This window comes from Raphanus sativus, chromosome 9 (assembly GCF_000801105.2).
Source record: "Raphanus sativus cultivar WK10039 chromosome 9, ASM80110v3, whole genome shotgun sequence".
In the NCBI taxonomy this organism is placed as follows: Eukaryota; Viridiplantae; Streptophyta; class Magnoliopsida; order Brassicales; family Brassicaceae; genus Raphanus; species Raphanus sativus.
In genome coordinates this window covers 9001634-9022708 of record NC_079519.1, presented here as the reverse complement: position 1 = coordinate 9022708, position 21075 = coordinate 9001634, and the positions used below count along the sequence as shown (strand labels likewise).

The 21075-nt window shown below is 35.4% G+C and overlaps 3 protein-coding genes and 1 pseudogene across 3 annotated transcripts; 2 read left to right on the top strand and 2 right to left on the bottom strand.

Annotated features, from left to right (window-relative positions):
• Positions 1 to 259: 259 nt before the first annotated feature.
• LOC108825408 (protein ALTERED PHOSPHATE STARVATION RESPONSE 1) lies at positions 260 to 2543 on the bottom strand. The gene has a single exon (XM_056993591.1). The coding sequence runs from the start codon at positions 2418 to 2420 to the stop codon at positions 282 to 284; it is 2139 nt and encodes a 712-aa protein (XP_056849571.1). The 5' UTR covers positions 2421 to 2543; the 3' UTR covers positions 260 to 281.
• Positions 2544 to 6329: 3786 nt separating this feature from the next.
• LOC108825409 (uncharacterized) lies at positions 6330 to 7438 on the top strand. Its single transcript, XM_018598703.2, has one exon. It carries the CDS (start codon positions 6344 to 6346, stop codon positions 7418 to 7420), a length of 1077 nt encoding a protein of 358 aa, XP_018454205.1. The 5' UTR covers positions 6330 to 6343; the 3' UTR covers positions 7421 to 7438.
• A 1148-nt stretch (positions 7439 to 8586) lies between these two features.
• LOC108825410 (uncharacterized) lies at positions 8587 to 11194 on the bottom strand (annotated as a pseudogene).
• Positions 11195 to 16827: 5633 nt separating this feature from the next.
• LOC130500028 (uncharacterized) lies at positions 16828 to 17946 on the top strand. Its single transcript, XM_056994717.1, has one exon. The coding sequence runs from the start codon at positions 16828 to 16830 to the stop codon at positions 17944 to 17946; it is 1119 nt and encodes a 372-aa protein (XP_056850697.1).
• Positions 17947 to 21075: the final 3129 nt, after the last annotated feature.

Genomic DNA, 21075 nt, shown 5'->3' with positions numbered 1-21075 from the left:
ACTACACCAAAGACTAAGGATCAATAACTGGATAGGAGACGCAAACGCTCTTAATTATATGATCATGTTGTAATACAATTATACGTACTAGAAATTTGACAAAAATCACCTTTATTTTTGAGTGTTGGAAAACTGTCGGAGGAACAATCTCCTGACGTCCATTTACTGTTTGACACTGTTATATAGAATCAATTTTTTTTAATAAACTAAGTCTGTCGCAAGCATCATCACATGAAAATTGAAATTCTTTATTTTCTTTATTTACATATTTGTTGCTATGATTAACACAATAACAGCGTTGATGTTTCTGTAGAAACGATTCTAATGTTCTGATATGCCTTAAAATTACAAAAACAAAAATCCTCCAATGCCTCAAAGACATGAACCAAACATTCTTGCAAAGACATCGACACGGCGTCGTTTATCTCTCTGATCACACCCTCATGCTTTTCTCTTTCGTGAGTCGCACTCTCTCTCAAAGACATCAGTTCCGGTCCCATCACCATCTCAGCCTGCGTTCCCCAAACCTCCTCCACTTCCTTAGTCTTCGACTCCAGCTCTTTACACAACCTCTCTGTTCTCAGCCTCTGTTTCTCTTCCTCTACTTGCTTAAACCCTAAACTTCGAAACCTCAGCTCCATTTCTTCAACAGCACTCAACACTTTGACTTCATCCACATTCTCAATCTCCCTTAGCCACTCGCTACACACCCTAAATATCTCAGGAGCATCTGTCTCGGTTTGGTCTTCCTCCTCCTCCATGATGTTTCGGTTTAGCCACTCGTTTAAAACCCTAACGAAACCTCTATGTGCATCAATGTAGCCTCTCAAAGACTCTCTGAATCTTCTGATCCGTTCTTCCACCTTCTGCGTCACTCTCCTTGATCCTCTCTCAACCACGTGGACACAAGAATTGCTTATTGTGATCAACCGAAACTGCTTATGGTGACATTTCGCCAAGAATCTCCACATCGCTTTGAACACATTGATCATCTTATTCACCTGAAACGAAAGCTCTTCGTCTCTTATCTTATGAACCCTCATCGAAACCGACTCAACGGCTCGGACCGAAACATTAACCTTGGATAAACGAAGCTCAACCTCAGCTTCCGCCACGTAGATCTCGTTAGGTTCGGCTCCGTTCTGATCAAGGCTCTTTAGAAAACTGTACCCCTTCTCGTACAAAACCCTAAGCTTTTCTTCGGCGGTAACTTCTGCGTGAAGTTTCTTTTCCCACGCGTAGAGCTTCTCTAGTGTCATGGAGAGCGAAACGGCGAGGTTATCTTGGGGTAAGCCACGTCTTAACAGCAAAGCACGTGTCGAGTTCTTGGAACTACCGAGTAGTACTCTTGAAGCGAGCTCCTTGAATTGTGATCCTAATGGTTGATGATGAATGATGACTTTACTCACTTCAAGCAGATCAGAGACTTCACTATTATTACTCGCAGCTTTCTTGCTTATACTATTGATCTTTTCAACTACGTTCCTAAGATCAGTATGACCCGACCCTGAACAACAAGAAGAAGAACAAGACTCATACGCTTCATCATGAAGCTCCTCATCATCTGATATTGTCACCTTAGTCGTTTCATCAGCCTGATCACCTTCAGCTTGAACATTACTAGTGTTTGCTTCAACTTCACCTACAACGTTAGTAGTTGAACATCTTTCTTCATCACTAACACCCAAGTCCCTCTTATCAACGTCTTTAGCCGTTGAAGAGCTTTCTTTCTTTCTTTTATTCTTCCTTACAAGACTGCTGTGATCACTATCCGGTTCCAATTCAGGGATCCCTTCTCTCTCCCTTATCTCTCTCCATACATCACTCTGATCCGGTTCAGTATAAACCAGCTCCGTGTTGTCCAAGAAACTGTACAAACCGAATATATCAGGACCGTGGAAACTGTTCTGCTGGTTAGTAGAAGGATTAGTCTCCAAAACTCTCTTCTCAACTTCAACCGGAGCAGTCACCAACGCTTTCTCCACAAACCCTAAACATTCACTTGGCTTCTCCTCCATACCCTCATGAACATCTTTACTTGAGCCGCAAGCTTCCTCTCCAGACGAGGGTTTTTGCGGGTTTTGATCGTCATCCTTGCTGCTCGGGACTGCTCGAGATTCATCACATTCTAAACAATGAGAGTTAGAGTCTGAATCAGACTCCGAATCTGAACTTGATGATCGGGAACAAACCAGCTCGCTACTCGAATCGTCATCGGACGAAAAGGGAATCACGACCAAGTCCTTGTGCACAAACTGATTGAGAGTGTTAGTGAAATCCAAAAGAGATTGAAAGTAGAGAAGATGAGATTTGGCTAAGTGGTAACGAGCATCTCTAGCTGCTCTGATCAGTTCCTTCCTCTCTTTACACAGATTCAGCAAAGGAGTCTTGTGATCTGCCTTGGAAGCAACGATACCCATCAAATCGGATAAACCCTAGTTCGATTTTCTCGGTTTACCTACTGATCTTCAATGTATTGGTTGACTTATTGTGCCCTTCTGCTGATATCAATGAAAAAGTTTTTGGCAGATGTAACGATTCGATGAACCCTAATTTAGAAATAAATGCCATTTATCTGGTGGAATAATGTTAATTTATATTTTAGATTTATTAACTTATGTAATCGTGATACACCGTTGTTTAATTTCTTCTGATAACGTTCCTAATATTTTTTAGATAAGGGGAAAAAATGAAAAGGAAATTCGAAACAATTAAAGGAAACGATTACACCGTAAATACTAAATACAAATCATATATATTAGTAATTTTTTCCATTTTTCTTAACAATCCATTTTTTTCTTCAAATTTTAGCAAAAAAAAAATAGAGAAATATGAGGCATTTGTGATTTTTGTAAATATCCAGAGTTGCATTCTTACAATTATACATTAGTTGTTGATTTTACATCATAAACTATACTAAAACTATTCTTTAAATATGGCAATGTTGTCACTGCTATATATGTGGTTCAGCCAATAACAACTCATGTTTATCCGAAGGGACATTCTTTAACCGGGCCAAAGCTTCTTTTCTATTAACCGTTCCAAAGCTTGCACATTTCATCATTTCATACTGTATAATGTAAGAAGACTTCTTGGCATGGATCATCACCAGAATTTGGCTGAATATATGCAGAATAAGATTTATGATGGGATAAACTTACAGGTATGCCGATTCCTGATTATTATGGTAACAAATTACCTATTGTTTTCAGAATGTATGCTTCTTTGGATTGTGTGAATCAAGCAAATTAAACTCAATAACACTCTCATATCAACCATGGCATATTTATGAGTTCTTGCTTACGCATAGGAACAATAGAGCCAACTAGCTCAACCAGTCTTAGAAAAACTGTCACAGATGCAGAAAGAACTACAAAAAGGCTCGTTGTTCTCGTTGAGGTCAAGACTGGCCAGAAGTATGAGCTTCTCGATTCGGATTGAAGACATAGTTAATAGTAATGTAAATAATTAATAGACCCATGATGGCATGATTATAACTTATAACAATAATAATGACAAGGTAGTTTCAATATTATGTTTTGAGTCAGTGGATAATATAACATACCGATATATGATGGCATCCAACTCCACATATGCAAAAGAAACTAGACGTACGAACCAAACAAGTTTTACAAACTGACATTCAAGTAAGGAATGGGTTTGTATATATGTTTCTTTGGATGTTAATTTCGGAAAAAATTACTCTCTAAAACACATTTTGACTTTACAATATCACAATAAGATATATCCTACTTGCAAGACACTTTTTACTTGAATAATGTCTAAAATACCCTCTTTACCAATTTTTCATTTTCGTTATTTTCTTTTGCTTTGTTTTTGTTTTAATTTGGTGATTTAAATTTTTTGAGAAAGGCACTTTCCCAAAATTTTGTTTTAATTTGGTTAGTTAGTTTACTTTTTCGTTTGGGAACTCTTTGTTAAAGCAATTGTTCGCTTCGTTTAAGCAATTTCAGTCAAGATAATTGGTTTTGAAAATGATTTTGTCCAAAAAGTTCTCATATACAGAGTATTGTTCATTGGCTAAATCTCGTGTTGGAGCTATCACATCACCAAAAATCCTCGTGAAGCCACACAAGGAAAAAATCCATTGTGAGTATCGTGCTTGATTCAATTCAGCCCTAGTAAAATTTGATTCTAACGAAGCTTGTGAATTTCTGTGTGTGTGTTTTTCATGTAAAAAGCTGGAAGGTTTTAGTGGAGCAAAAAATAATAAAGATAAGTTGATGATGGGGAAGAAGTTAGATGCTAATAACTTTGGTATACAGAGGTCCATGATTTCTGAATCTACACGGTTCCAAATAAGGTTAGGAAAAAGATATATCTAACTTCTTCTAGGCGTTGAGTTAGGCTTGGGTTAGCTTATGTAGTGTTTTTTTATTGGACAAACTTATGTAGTGTTTCTAAACAGTTTTTATTAGCTTATTTTTTTGGACAAACTTATGAACCCTCACAAAGCTCTTTAGATTGCGTTATACAGATTTTGTTTTTGATGGAGTAAATAATGATGGAGTAATTTGTTAGTTATAATGTTGGACTTTTTCATCATGTACACATTTATGATCTATATTCTGGTGTCCATGTCCACAATTAATCTATAGTTCTATGTTCTAGTGTTCATATCCACAATTAATCTATAGTTTTGTTATCCACATTTTAATGTCTATGTCCACACTTTTTCTGTATATATATTTATAAATATATGAAAATGGATGTTAAAAGATAGAAAATTTTATATATGATTTAATGTGACAATTACTTTTGGTTTATATATTTTAGAATTTGAGATAAAAACAAATGAAACATTAGATGAAAGAAAAATAAGACTAAGGCTCTAACTGGTGACCATTAAATTAGGAATAAGAATGAGTAGGAAATGAATAAATAGGAATAAAATCAATGGAATTAAAAGGAATATTTATTACTTTTGTTCCATATCAATTTTGATAAGGAATATTTTTGTTCTATGGTTCCTTAAAATTTAAGGAATGACAAGGAATCAGACGGAACAAAAATTCCCTATAAATGGTGTAATTTTTAAGGAATGAGTGGGAATTGATCATTCCCCTTGGTTCCCTATGTCACCAGTTAGAGCCTAATATAAAATAAGAAAACTCATAAAGTAACCAAATAGTATATGTCTCCCGTTTTCTTTCAACAAGAACATTTCTGTCCAAAATATTTTTTAGACTCTATGAAAGTATCTCTCCAGCAGATTGTGTCTTAAAGTGTCAAAAAGAGAAAAAAATATCTTAAAATGTAAAAAAAAGAAAAAAATGTCTTAAAGTGTCATCGACTCTTAATTTCCCCTAATAAAGTTTGTATTATTGGATAAATAATAGTATCGTTATATGTCTAGTTTTATACAGAGACCTACATACAAACATGGTAAGCAAATATACATGACTTAATGTAGCTAACTAGAGAGAGGGAATATATATATATATTTCTATATCTTATCAGTCGATGCTACTATCAGAGGAAGAAAATCAAACCGTCGGCCATCTCCTTTGACGGAACCTAAGTTTTTTTTTTGTGAATTGTTTCTGTCAACGTTCGACGACGACGAAAAGAACCTATTTTAATTTTCTTTAGTTTTAAAATTTGTTAATGAATTAAATTGATTTTGTGAATTGTTTCTGTCAATGTTCGACGATGAAAGGAACCTATTTTAATTTTCTTTAGTTTTAAAAATTATTAATGAATTAAATTGATAATGGCAATATTGTAGTAAAAAGAAATTACTAGGGTCATTTGGTCTTATATACCTATATTCAGATTTGTTGATTACATATAGTTAAACTAGTAATTAACTAAAAGATTAGAGTTAATCTGGATAATTTTTTTCTAAACCAAACTAGAACCAACTTAAGCCAATTCTACGGAACTGAACTAAACCGAACTAAACTCAAACCGAAAGCAAACATAATTTAGTTTGACCCAAATTCAAACTGAAGTGAACCCAAATTTCAACCGAGATGCCTTTTCCTAGATTTTGTCAAGCCACTGCGAAAAGGGAAAGTATATTTCAGCAAGGATAGATAAGCAGTACAAGTTTCCTCAATCATCTCCGTGAAGTTTATTTCTTTCTCTACTAAAAAGCAGAAGAGTTGGTCTCATTAAATAATGATACTTCTCGATATTTTGGAGGAGCACAAATCTTAGAGAGGAGAATCGACCCTACAAAAGAAGATAGTGGAAAGGGAAAGAAAAATATCCTAAAAACTTGATGGGCAAGGCTAAATAAATGCGTTACTCTATATTAACAGTATTGGTGCCTGGAGGATGCCAAAAGTTACAATTAGGGTTTTCTTCCTTTTTCAGCATGTCTCTGCTTCTCAGTCGGCTATGCTTTAGTAAATCTGCGAGACTACCTTTTCTTATTCTCTCTAATGGCTTCTCATCTTCCTTGCGTCAAACCCCTCCTTGTTCCATCATCAGAGCTGAACTTTGTGGACCTGATATGGGCAAACTGATCATTTTCAATGCTAATGAAACTGACTACACTCACTTAGATAAGAAGGTGCCTCTGGAGTTGATGGAGCAAATGGGAACGGTAGCTTCATCAAATGGTTGGGTAGTTACTCTTAAGGAAGACGGCATATTGCGTCTCCAAGACGATCTCAACCCTGTTGCGTCGGATACAAACCCCAGACGCATCCCTTTGCCTCCCCCTGTAACTCTGCCTCACTGCCAAACCAAAATCATCACCAACGTGTCAATGTCCTCATCTTCCCCTGAGGATGAAGACTGTGTGGTGGCCGTCAAGTTCTTAGGACCTCAGATCAGCTTTTGCAGACCGGCTCAGAGCAACTCCGAGTGGACCAACATCATGATCGAGAACCCCTGCTTCTACTCCTCACGAGTAATGTTTTCTAAGAAAGATGAAATGTTTCTCATGCCTGGCTCTGGAGGCCACCTCATTGGATCATGGGATCTCCGAAAACACAAACCTAAAACAAAGATTAGGAGGTTGCGATTTCGAGACCTCCCCGACCTGACCAAGACCAAACGGGAGATATTGCATTCGTGCTGCAAGAGCGAACACTTGGTAGAGTCAAGAATCACGGATGAGATTTTCTTGCTTAAGCAGTACAGGAAGACCACCTCCAAAACCGTCAAGGGTGTTGCACAAATGAAAACAGAAGCTTTGATGGTGTTCAGACTTGACGAAGAAGGAAACGCTGTTTACACTAATGACATTAAAGGTCTCTGCATTTTCCTCTCAAAGGCTGAACCATTTTGTACCCATGCTGGCTTATTTCCTGGTCTGAGCCTTAACGTCGTCAAAGTCTTGGACGTGGACGAAACTGGCTTTGTCGGACTGTACAATTCCTTCATCTGTACTTGGAATTCTACATTCAGCGTCCCTTACCATATTACACCTCAAAATATAGACTAGAGTCCCATTCCATAATATATATTGTAGACTTATTCTATATGACTTCGAGGGAAGGCTGATTCCACCATGGTCCTGTAATCGGTAACTGATATTTTACTTAATTTGTTCCCCTTCGAATAATAGACTAGTAAGTACTTCATGGTTTTGATTTGAGTCTAGAGTCTGTCTTTTCGTTTAAAATTTTCAAATTTTATGTCCTTTCTGCAATTGATATGCTACTTAAACTATATCCAGTTGGCATAGTTTTAAAAGTTTAATATAACAAAAAAAATATTATTTAAGCAAAAAAAAAGAACAAACAAACAAAATATTAGTGAAAAAAGTTTCTTCTATTCCTTACAAATTCACTAACGAGTTTTTTCATAGTCTTTAACATTTCTAACTCGTTTCCTTCAAAAATAGATAAGATAATTTAATCTTTCAGTTTCAGAATCGCTTCTTGTGATAGATTATGGCCGCATTTAAGAATAAAAACTGCAAAACTAAAATGAAGTAGTTATTATAAGATAAGAAGAAACAATAGTACTATCAACTATGCACTTTTTCAGAAAAAAAGGAGAAAGAATTGTACTTGGGAATTGGGATGATGCTGTAAAACTAGAAGTTACAACCAGATGAAAGATCTCACTAACTATTTTTAGCCAAATCACATGTTTTCTTACTGAAGTTAGGACCAAAAAAATACATTTAAAAAGAAAAACTGAAGTATCACTGAGAGTTTCTCCAAAAGTGTAGACTGGCCTTTTTCTTGGTAAGGTTAAAGAAGTATACAAACTGAAAAATTAAGCTAAAAATAGCTACATTTAAAAAGTTTACAAATTATCTACAAATCTTAGCTATAAGGTCCAAAACTAATTGATAACTACAAATTCTGCAGTTTTAAGTAGTATACACTATTAAAAAAAAAGAAAACATGATCATTTAAATATAGTAGAATACAGAGTAACTTCTTAAAGTCTCTAATCTAACTTACTGAAAATTATAAGATTTGTGTTTATGCTGAACTTAATGAAGCAAATGATATACCTAGCCAAATAAGTTAAATTGAAATATCCAAGAAATACTAAGAACTTAAGGAGTGAAAATAAGTTTGGATCATATAAAATGCTTGCATGTTCACTTGAATGGGCATAAATTATAAGAGAAGAGAAGACTCTAGACGTGGTCTATATTTTGAGGTGGAATAAAGTAGGGGAGCTAGCAGGAGCACAGAACGGTTCAGACTTTGAGATGTACATGACGAGATCTCCAATGTCTCGAGTGTAAACGGCGTTTCCTTCTTCGTCTATCTTAAAGACCATCAGAACTTTCGTTTTCAGTAGGGCAAGACGCCTGCTGGTCTTCCTTAACCACTTAATCAAGAAAGTCTCGTCGGTGGTTCTTGACTCTACCAAGTGTTCGCTCGTACAACACAAATCAAGAAGCTCTCGTTTGATCTTTGTGAGCTTGGGAAGGTTTTGATACTGCAGCCTCTGAATCTTGGGATTGTTCTTGGGTTTGTTTAGGTCCCATGAGCCAATGAGGTTGCCTCCAGATCCCGGAATGCGAAACTTGTCAACTTCAAATATGAAGTTTTGTACATTAGAATCTCAAATATGTAGTTTTACTATGCAAATCTTCAAATTTAAAGTTTTGAGCTTGCTTTTAGAGCATGTAAAACTCATATTTAAAATTTTGAAATTGCTTTTGGAGATGCTCTTAACATGAAAAAATTTGGTTTGAGTTCGTACTCCATTATATGTTCGCTTCTGTTTGAAATGTATTTTAAAAAAATATAATAAAAATAAATAATGTATATGATAGAAAGTCTATAACTTAATACTCGGAAAATGAATAAACACAATAATAATAAATTTTATGGTCTTGAATTGGACATATGTAAAATATAAATTAATTTGATAAAATAATAATAACAAAACTATTATATATAACTTTTATATAACCATAATTAAATCATTTTTAAAAGAAAATTCATCTTTCATTTTTTTTAATTTCACTATTATGATGTTTTCATTGAATTGCAGATAAAAGACATTTATATACTATCATCAAATTCAACACACATTTTATATCAAATAATTTAATTAAGTAGATAAAATTAAACTAATATATAGTATCATAAAGTTAATTTTTGGACAACAAAAAAAGCTATTGTAAACAAACAAAATATATCTTATCACATATAATTTCTCCTCATCTCGAACTTTTTAAAAGATGAAAATTTATTATTATACATATCTCTTGCAAATACAAACATAAAACACAAATCACAAAATCATACAAAAAAATCATAACCTAAATCACAAGTAAAATATATTCCGTCCGTAGAGCGGACCGATCATAGTACAATATAAAAGGAGAAATATTACATTAAACATATATCATAATATTACTATTAGAAAATTAAAATAGTTCTGCGAGTAGCGCGGATGAACCCCTAGTTAGTTTAAAAAGTTATCAATATGAAATAACAATATTTTTAATCGGTGATCAATGGCGCACGCGACCCGTAGAACCATGAGCATTAAACCAAAAAATCAGGAAAGTGACGGTTGTACCAACCGGTTATCAAGCTATCACTCTTTTTCGCATCACTTTCCCCCTCATTCTTCTCTCTTATCTCTCTCTCTCATCACTTTAAACTCTCCGCGTTTCTCATGAGCCTTTCCCATCTCCTCTGATCTCTCTTAATGAGAGACCAAAGTTCTGGAACTGAAATAACAACAAACCCAATGAAGTGTAGTAGCTAGCCAACGAGTAACCACCAACAGTCTTCGACTCTCCGCCATTATCAGTAATGTACTAGGGTTATCAGTAAAGGTGTTACAAAAAAAAAAAAAGGTTATCAGTAAAGAAGTATACAAATTAAAAAGTTTAGCTAGCTACAAATTAGCCACATTCAATAAGTCTACAAATTGTCTACATATCTTAGCTATAAGGTCTAAGTCCCGTTAATGGGTTATATATGTGGCATGTCTTTTTACTTTAGTGCTTTGATATTTTTGTTGGTCAAACTAAGGGTCCGAGAAACTACCTTTCAGCCGTTGGATCTCAATTAATGAGTTATATATGTCGCATGTTATCTACTACGTTCCTAATTTGAAGGAGTTCCTTGGACGGGACAAGACAAACCATAACCAGTGACGGATTTAGAAACGGGATGTAGTGTTGTCTTGTAATGCTTTTTACAGTCTTGTCCTGCTTCGATAGATAGTCGGATAGATTCTTGGTGGAGAATAATAGCAGGCCAGGGAAGGAGCTAGCGGGAACACAGAAAGGTTCAGACTTTGAGATGTAAATGACGCGTGAGGATAAGAAACATGGGTCTTCAATCTTGACGTTGGTCCACTCCGGTTGACTCTGAGCGGGTCTGCAGAAGCTGAGTTGAGGTCCCGAGAACTTGACATCCACTACACAGTCTTCATCCTCTGGAGAAGATGAGGACATTGACACGTTGGTGATGATTTGGGTTTGGCAATGAGGTATAGTCACAAGAGGAGGCAGAGGAATGTGTTTTCGGGTGTGTATGCGATGCAGTCGGGTTTAGATCATCTTGGAGACGCAATACGCCGTCGTCCTTCAAAGTAGCGACCCACCCATTGCATGACCCGACCGACCCATTTCATCTATATCCACCAACTCTAGAGGCAGCTTCTTTTCCAAATGAGTCAACCAACTCTCAGTATCTTTTGAAAACACAAGTTTTCCTAGACCCTCTCCACAAGGATTAACCCGGACGACAAAACCAGGAGGGGTTTGAAGCAAGGAAGATGAGAAGCATTAGAGATTATCAGAAGAGAAGAACATGATCTTTTCACCAACGCAGGTTTCCCAAGAGAGAGCCGGCTGAGAAGAAGAGACATGACAAGAATATTCTAAGTTAATCTCTTTCCACCTAACATATTAATACAAAAAATTTGACCTTGCCATATAGCATTCTATTAAAATAGGAACATGACCAAAATGATATTATGAAATCAAAAATCATTAAAATACACTATTTTATGTTTTGAAATATTTAATAATTAATAAAATATTAAAATAATTATATACAATAAAAATATTATTAAAGTGAAATATATTATAATCACAATGAACAATTTTGATTATTCTAATAAATTAATTTTAAAAGATTATTCTAATAAATTTATCTTAAAAGATAAATGATTTTATAAACCTGAAGATTCTTATAATAAAGCCTTCTCTCAGAAAAAAAACAAGTAAGGCACCAAAAAAAAGAGAATAAAAGACAGTTCGCCCTAATTTTCTCTCTCGGGTTCGAGAATCGAGGCACCGTCAACCACCATTTTCCTCGACGCCGGTGAGGCCTATGGCTGCCGGCGTCGGGATCTCTTGTTCAGCTCTTGTTCCTCACCATCGTCTGCTCGTTGTATTGCGCTATCCTTCGACGTCTCCCTCCTCGGTGGCCCTCGCGACGACGAATCTCTTTTGAGACTGTCTCTCCCCGTGAGAAGAGGAGGTTCGTGTTTCTGTTTCAGAGCCTTGACCACCGACTCTGTGACTTTCTGGGGGGTTCCCCACCGCTCCGCCGTGCTTATCAGCTTCAAACCATGTGCTCCACATCCATGCCGCAGCTTCTCCAGATCAATGTCTCTCCGACCAATCCGTCCACCATCCATACAGCCTCCGCCGCTCCTAGTGCTCGGTCGTCGTTCCATATTGCAACTGCTCTCCTCTCTTTTGGATCTTGGTACTCTACAGCCATGTGTAAGTGGGGTTCCACTGTTGACCAAGGCTTCAGATCTGTACCGAAAGCTGTTAGAGCTTAAGTTAGTGAGCAGAGATTATTTGAGTGAGGTTTTGCATAGGATGCTAAGGTTTTCTGGTGGATTCACCAGATTCCTTTTTGTGCAAATGATATTGTATTCTGCTTGTGTGAAGCCTTTACCGATGGGTTCATTGGGATCAGTCCTATTTCGAGTTTCTTCCTCATTTGGAGAGAAAATCTCGTCACCATATTCTTTTTCCATGGAAAGAGATGTTTCCTTGGCAACAATGCCGAGTGTCTGCTTCAGTTTCCTCATCGGTTTGTATTCTTGTGTAGCGGTCTCCACGGGACCTGAAGATGCAATCGAAATCACTTCGGTGGTTCTCGTTGATGAGTTCTGGACCTTAACGTCACATGTGACTATTTTCATGCTGTACGACTTTGTCGTGAAAGCTTTTTCGACGCATTCAAACTTCGTTTTGAATTCGCTGTCATCTTCGATTGAAGACCTATCCTGCTTAGTTAATTTATCTGTTCTAGTTTATGTTTACTATCAAAGAGGATGGATAATTCCCTCTTTCTATTGTATTGCAGAAGATTAAGTATGAAAGTAAGTTTGTGTTTCAAAAAAAAAAAGATAAATGATTTTATATTAGAGATTTGAAGCAAGGATTAACTCGGACGACAAAACCAGGAGGGGTTTGAAGCAAGGAAGATGAGAAGCCATTAGAGATTATCAGAAGAACATGATCTTTTCACCAACGCAGGTTTCCCAACACAGAGCCTCGAGAGCCGGCTGAGAAGAAGAGACATGACAAGAATATTCTAAGTTAATCTCTTTCTCCACCTAACATATTAATACAAAACATTTGACCTTGCCTTCCAAGTTTTCCATCTCGAATTCATTAACTTCCCAGTATTCTCTTTTCTATTTCCCAAAGCTAATTTACTCTACTTATTTTTCTTCCCTAAACGTAATATTGTTTTTGGGCCTCATTGTTACTCATTTTTAAAAAGTAAGATTTAATACTATAAAATTATTTATTTTTAGTGACAGTAGTAGTGTTTCATAAATATTTTGGTTTTTTAAAGCTGAATAATTATGATATTATAACCATGATAATTAGGGGTGGGCATTTCGGTTTAGTTTCGGATTCAGTTTGGGTTCGGTTTGGTTTGGGTAATTTGGATTTTATAAAACTCAAACCAATTAAAACCAAAGTAGCTTTGGTTTGGGTTCGGTTTGGATTTAATTCGGTTCGGTTCAGTTCGGTTTGGTTTAGATTTAGTTCGGTTTACATTATTATGGTCTAGTTTGGTTCGGTGTAGTTAGGGTTGGTTATAAAATATGAAGGCATCAGTTTTATAGTTTTATTAAAAAAAAAATCAACTCATAAACGATAGAGTGAGAATATAAAAACTTATGCTACATGATTTTATATATAATAGCATTATTTGAATCGTATTGATAATTTTTTTAAGGATACGGAAGTTATGAAAAAATAAAAACGAAACTTTAACTAAAATTTTCAATTTTTTTAATATATATATATATATATATATATATATATATTACTATATATATTGGATTATCGGTTTGGTTCCGTTTGGTTCGGTTTAAACCCACACCAAACCAAACCGTTCGGGTTGAGTAAAACATGAACCAATTGGATTACATAAAGAGCACGGTTTGGTCTGGTTCAGTTTAACTTCGGTTTGGTTGGTTCGGTTCGGTTCAGTTCGGTTTGGGTTTTTGCCCACCCCTGATGAGAATATTACAGACGATTCTACAGCCGATAATTCTATCAGCCGTATGAAGATTCACGTTTGACTACATCACCCAAACAACCATATGGGATCTATGTTTGACGGTACACTCCTTGCGTTATGTTGTTGATATTTTGTAAGGCTTTTCTCCCTTAATTCATATAATTCCACATTTTCCGGAAATTGAAACTCAAACCTCATGTTGTAGAAATATTAATCTTTGGTCAAACCACTGAACCAAGGGAGCTTCCACAAATAATATTTTTGTTTGAGGATTTATTATTTTACTTTGAAAAAAAAAACTAAATTCATCATTCAAATTTTTCAAAAAGCTAAAATCTACCACAAAATCAAAAAGGAAATTCGGCCAAAAAAATCATGAACTTTGCACGAATTGCCATAATAAATACGAACATATTGGCTGGCCAAAAAAACACCAAACTATATTTGACTTTAAACTTTAATCAGTAAGTTATCGCTGACTCGCCAAATTAAACACACCGTTACATGATGATTAAACGACGTTTGCAAAGATCGTTAAGTAAAACGACGTCGTTTTGAGATGGGATGAAACGACGTCGTTTTACCTATTTTTATTATCAAAAATATGTTGTTCGCGTGGATTGAACCTGAGAACTCATGGCCAAATGACGAAGTTTCTTGCCACTAGACTACTGTCACTTTTAAGAATATCCATAACATGTTTTCTTTTATTTAGTGTTCTGAATTTTTTAAATATTTATAATTTTAATTTTAATTTTCAGAATTTTCTTGAATTTTTAAGATTTTTTGGAATTTTTAAAAAAAGAATTTAGATTTTTCGAGATTTGTTTGATACTCAATAAAAGATAACATGTTATGGATATTCTTAAAAGTGACAGTAGTGTAGTGGCAAGAAACCTCGTCATTTGGCCATGAATTCTCAGGTTCGATCCACGCGAACAACATATTTTTGATAATAAAAATAGGTAAAACGACGTCGTTTCATTCCATCTCAAAATGACGTTGTTTTACTTAACGATCATATTTAACGTTGATTATCCACCGTCTTAACTATTAGTTAACGGTGTTTTAATCTGGTCGGTCAATCAAAGTTTCTTAATAAACTGATAAAAGTCAACAAAAGTTCAGGCTTTTTTTGGCCAGCCTCAAGTCCATGTTTCTTTTGGCCATTTTTGCCATGTTCAGTGTTTTTTTGGCCGAATTCCCAAATCAAAAATCAAAAGTCAAAATCTAAAACCTAAAGAAAAAATCAAAAACTAAAAGCTAAAAACTAAATAAATAATGATCAATGTTTTAACATTTATTTTTTAGTTTATTCGAAAACTATAAATTGTACTACTTGTATTTATATTAAATATGAAAATTATAAAGTATATTACATAATTTTGTTTTTTTTTTATTATTTCAATATGTTTTGTTGTGATTTTTAATAGATGTAATTGTTTTGATTAATTGTGTGATATATACTTATTGATAAAATTTAAATTATAAATCTTATCTGATTTCAATTTATTGACTCTAACATTTATTTGTATAAAACTTATTTGATGCTAATTTAAAACAATCATAATCTCGCATATATATGTTCTTAAGAATAAAAACAATATAAGAATGGGATATAGACAATTTTCTTAAAAAAATTTTTAAAAAATTAAAGTCGTTAATTTTTTTATGAGAATCCTTAATTTTTTTCAAATTCTATAAATCCCTATATTTTTCTCAAATAATTACCACCACATTCAAAGATGAATCATGTTTATAACTCCCAAACCATGACACACAATTTCAAAATGCTTCATCATCTATCTAATTTTCAATAACTAATTTGTTTTCCATCTCTTGATCTAGATTCAGTTTTCTCCTCCTCAGCTTGATACTCTTATGTATGATTCACAAATGTCAACTGAATTTTTTCCTCAGAGATTCGTTCTTCAAAAAAGAACAGAAAAATAAAATATGGTCAACAACTGAGGTAATAAGTATATATGACTCCAATAACCACGCGTTTGTGATCGGATGGTCATGACGTTCCGTAGATCTCTAAGGGATCCGAGTTTGAATCCGCACCATACCAGATTTTCATACGCGTGGCCATTTCGAGCCTTGGAAAAATTAACGATCGACCGTCGGATGGGATGGGCCCACGGGCCGAGAGAGCGGGCGTGGGTGGCCCATTAGCCGTGGACGTTCGGACGTTATAATACTGCTACTGCTTCTTTATCAGTTGTACCAATCGAAGCTTTAGTAGCATTGATCAGTTTATGATTGAAAATGTAAAAACATAAAAATAATTTCTCATATATGATTGAATATAATATTATTTATTCCATTTCAATTATTTGAATTGATTATAAATTTGTTGTCTCTTTTCTGCTCAATATAATTCCCAAAATTTAACGCTTAACCATACTGCTTGAGTACATTCTACTCAAGTCCTACCTATGTATATGTAAATGTAATTGATTTGTTTTTCTAATAAAAAGTAACTGATTTTTTTTCCAAAATACATAAAAAGAATTAGCTAATCCGTATTGTTGCGTGGATAAATATCTAGTGTTGTACAATTACAACTTTTAAATTTATTTTACTAGAGTTTAGATCAAGAATATTAAAATAATATATCAATATTTTGATCACACTAAAAAAACACTCTCTAAACTAAATGTAAAGTTTGAAATTTTTGGGCCGACCATGATCTAAATCCGAAAAAACTAAAGTCCAAAGAGGGTTTAGGCGAAATAATCCAATTTTTTTGGATTTATATAATTGGACCCAAGTTTGATAATTTATAAAGTTGGAGAGATGGAAGTCGTTGCAAAACACTTCTCTCTTCGCACGGCGAAATTTCTAGCGTTCTCTAGGAAAAAAAAACCCTAAATCGATTTTGATCAAATCCGACTAAATCAAGATGGAATCAGGTGATGATAATATGGATCTGACTGAAGGAGTGTATCAGCATATAGATTCGACAAAAGAAATCTGGAAAGCACTCCAAGATATGAAGTTAGGGGCCGGCAGCGATCGATGGTCGATTCACGAAGACGCTCGTCGGGTCTTCCCCAAGGATCATCGGACCTGTCTGGTGGTTATGGGGCTTAATCCATATCATCAGAATCCAGCGGGGCTTAAGGCTGCTCTACCTAAAGCTTGGCAGCTTACGGGAAGAGTCGAAAGTCAAATCAATGATGATGGAACAGTGAATTTCTATTTTGAGAGTGAACATCATATATTAATGGTCTTGGAGAAGGCTCCTTACACTTACCGTGGTTGGCTAGTGGCTTTGTATAGATGGAGTAATCGAAGCTACCCTGACTTTCTGCGCAATATACCTTTCAAGGTTAAGATTCTTAATCTCCCCAACATGTACCGAAGGCCAGAGATAGTCAGGAGCATAGGATCCAAGCTAGGTCAAGTCAGAGAAGTTTCAATCATAGAACCAACAGTGAATAGAGCTGCAGAAGTTTCAGTGAAGATTGACTTCGACATCGATGACCCGGATATATTCACAAAGGAAGTTGAAATCTTCACTAATATACCGCCTGTTGAGTTGGGCTTCAGGTACACTGGACTTCAGAAATTCTGTATCATTTGTGGAAGCCTCAGGCATGAGTTTGAAGTATGTAAAGATGCGGCTCTACTCACTCGAAGACAGATGGAGTTGTTAGATACTGGTACAAATCCTTATCTATCTGCAGAGGAAAGAAGCTCAGCAATACGCCAGTACTTATCCATTAGACAAGAAGGCGAAACATCCAGAACTGCAACAGGAGCTCAAACTACTGAAGAAGAAGCTACAGTTGGTATTATAACACCAGTAGGAACAGGAGCGAGACCAAATGCACCCATGGACTCCACTACTCTAGCCGGATCCAGTGTTGCACCAGAAGAGCAAGGAACCAAAAGGAAAGCACCTGAAGCAGCTAATGAGGAAAATGAAAGAGCTCCAAAAAGACTTGTGTTGAATCAATCCGAACTTGAAGAAACTCAAGGTTTGGTGGTTCTCCACAAACCACCACCTCAGCCATGAAGATATTACACTGGAATTGTCAAGGTTTAGGAGGAGACTTGACAATTCTACATCTAAAAGACATCAGGAGATCTCAGAACCCTGATGTTATCCTCCTTGTAGAAACTAAGCATGTAAATAGCTATGTACGGCAAGTAGCGAAGGAACTAGGATATCAAAACACTTTTTTTGTTCCTGCGCATGGTAGTAGTGGGGGAGCTGCAGTTTTTTGGAATGAAAGGGTTAGGATATCCTTGTTAGATAACCCTACTTTGTATTGTACAAATATGCGTGTAGAAGATGGCACCAACACTTTTTGGATGTCATATATATATGGAAATCCGGTTGCCAAGTATAGAAATGAGCAATGGAATGATTTAATTCAATCTGAGATTGCAGGTTACCTCAGGAACAAACCTCACCTGCTAATTGGAGACTTCAATGACATCAGGACTATGAAAGAAAAGAAAGGAGGAATTACCAGGTCAAATGCTTCTTGCTCCTTATTTAATAAATTACTATCTGTCCTTGGTGTCCATGATATTAAAACTCTAGGAGGAAGGTTTACATGGATGGGTAAGAGATCTAAATATACCATTATGTCTAGGATAGATAGGGCTTTAGCAAACGATGACTGGATGGAATTGTATCCCTCTGCTATGGTATCTTTATTTCCATGGATAGGCTCTGATCATCGCCCATTACTTTTGAATACTGAAGGTTTCAAGTGGAAGAGATCTAAAGCTTTCAGATATGATAGTAGATGGAGACTATACCCAGAATTGAAAAAAGTAATGGAGCATACATGGAGTCAAGGCTGCAGCAATATATCAGAAGGTGACATCCTATCGATTATAAAGAAATGCAGAGGTGCTTTAGCCCAATGGAGGAGCCAACAAAACACAAATTCAGGAAAGCTTATCACTCAACTTAAACAGCAAATTCAAAGTCTTTATAGTGCTCCTTCTATAGATTATACCCAATTGGAATTGTTAAAAATTCAACTTCAATTGCAGTATAGACTTGAAGAAGAGTATTGGAGAACCAAAAGTAGGATCCTCTGGTTACAAGCCGGAGACAAAAACACCAAGTACTTCCATTCGAAAACAAAGCAGAGAAGACACATTAATCGCATCACATGTCTTCAAGATGATCAAGGGAAGCTTTTTTCTACTGCTAAAGATATCCGAAAACATGTTGAGCATTACTTTCGATCTCTGTACACAAGCAATGGCTGTACTTTGGATTCTAATCTCCTAAAGGGTATTCCCTCTACAGTTACAGAAGAAATAAATAGTAATATCACAGCCCCAGTAACAGAAAGGGAGATTAAGTCTGCGGTGTTTACTATGGATCCTGACAAATCTCCTGGACCTGATGGAATGACCCCGGCTTTCTACCAACAACACTGGGATATCATCAAAACAGGTGTGATTTCTTTTGTGCAATTATTTTTTCAACATAACCGTTTAGATCCAAGAATTAATGAAACCCACATCTGTTTAATTTCCAAGGTAGAAAATCCGGTTAGTATCAAAGACTACAGACCCATCAGTTTAGCCAATGTTGCATATAAGATAATATCGAAAGTATTGGCTGAAAGATTGAAACCTTGGCTGCATAGGATTGTGTCGGATAATCAGTCTGCATTTATTCCTGAGAGGTTAATTACTGACAATGTGCTTGTAGCTCATGAGTTGATGCATTCACTTCACACGAAAAATCTCAGGAATAAATTTATGGCTTTAAAACTTGATATTGCAAAGGCTTTCGATAAAATAGAATGGCAGTTTATAGACAGGGTCATGGAACAGATGGGATTCTGTTGGCAATGGAGACACTGGATCAAGTTATGTATCTCTACTGTCTCATACTCAGTGCTAATCAACGGAGAGCCAACGCAATCAATCAAGCCTCATAGAGGCCTTAGACAAGGTGACCCTATATCGCCATATTTGTATATCTTATGTACTGAAGGCCTATCTAGACTGATAAAGCAGAATATTCAAGAGAAAAAGATCCATGGTTTTAAAGCTTCTAGGAGTGGTCCGGCAATATCTCATCTCTTGTTTGCTGATGATTCTTTGGTTTTTTGCAAGGCGACAGATGAAGAAAGCCAAAACATGCTTCATTTGCTCAACATCTACCAAAGAGCTTCAGGTCAAGAGATAAACTACAAAAAATCATCCATAGCTTTCAGTAAAGGTACACCTTCTCAACTTCAGGAAAATATAGCTAAGGAGTTCGGGATCACAAAGGTAGGAGGTTTTGGGAAATATCTAGGGCTCCCCGATCACATTGGTAGAAAAAGAAAAGAGGTCTTTAACTACTTAGTCCAACGAATTAAAAATAAGTTAGAGGGATGGTAGTCCAACTATATTATATATTAACTTTTATAATAAAAAATTTAAAATTGTATACTGTTACTGCTCTACCAATCATTTGATTAGGGTTTTTAATGAGAGCATACAGTTTATGCAGCATACTGTTTCTACAGCATACTACTACTGCTTCTTCATCAATTGTACCAATTGAGACCTTACTAGCATTGATCAGCAAGCAGTTTATGATTGAAAATGTAAAAACATAAAAATAATTTCTCATATATGATTGAATATAATATTATTTATTCCATTTCAATTATTTGAATTGATTATAAATTTGTTGTCTCTTTTCTGCTCAATATAATTCCCAAAATTTAACGCTTAACCATACTGCTTGAGTACATTCTACTCAAGTCCTACCTATGTATATGTAAATGTAATTGATTTGTTTTTATAATAAAAAGGTAACTGATTTTTTTTCCAAAATACATAAAAAGAATTAGCTAATCCGTATTGTTGCGTGGATAAATATCTAGTGTTGTACAATTACAACTTTTAAATTTATTTTACTAGAGTTTAGATCAAGAATATTAAAATAATATATCAATATTTTGATCACACTAAAAACACTCTCTAAACTAAATGTAAAGTTTGAAATTTTCGGGCCGACCATGATCTAAATCCGAAAAAACTAAAGTCCAAAGAGGGTTTAGGCGAAATAATCCATTTTTTTTGGATTTATATAATTGGACCCAAGTTTGATAATTTATAAGGTTGGAGAGATGGGTTAAAACTACGAACCTTATTGACATGTCTGCATGGGTCT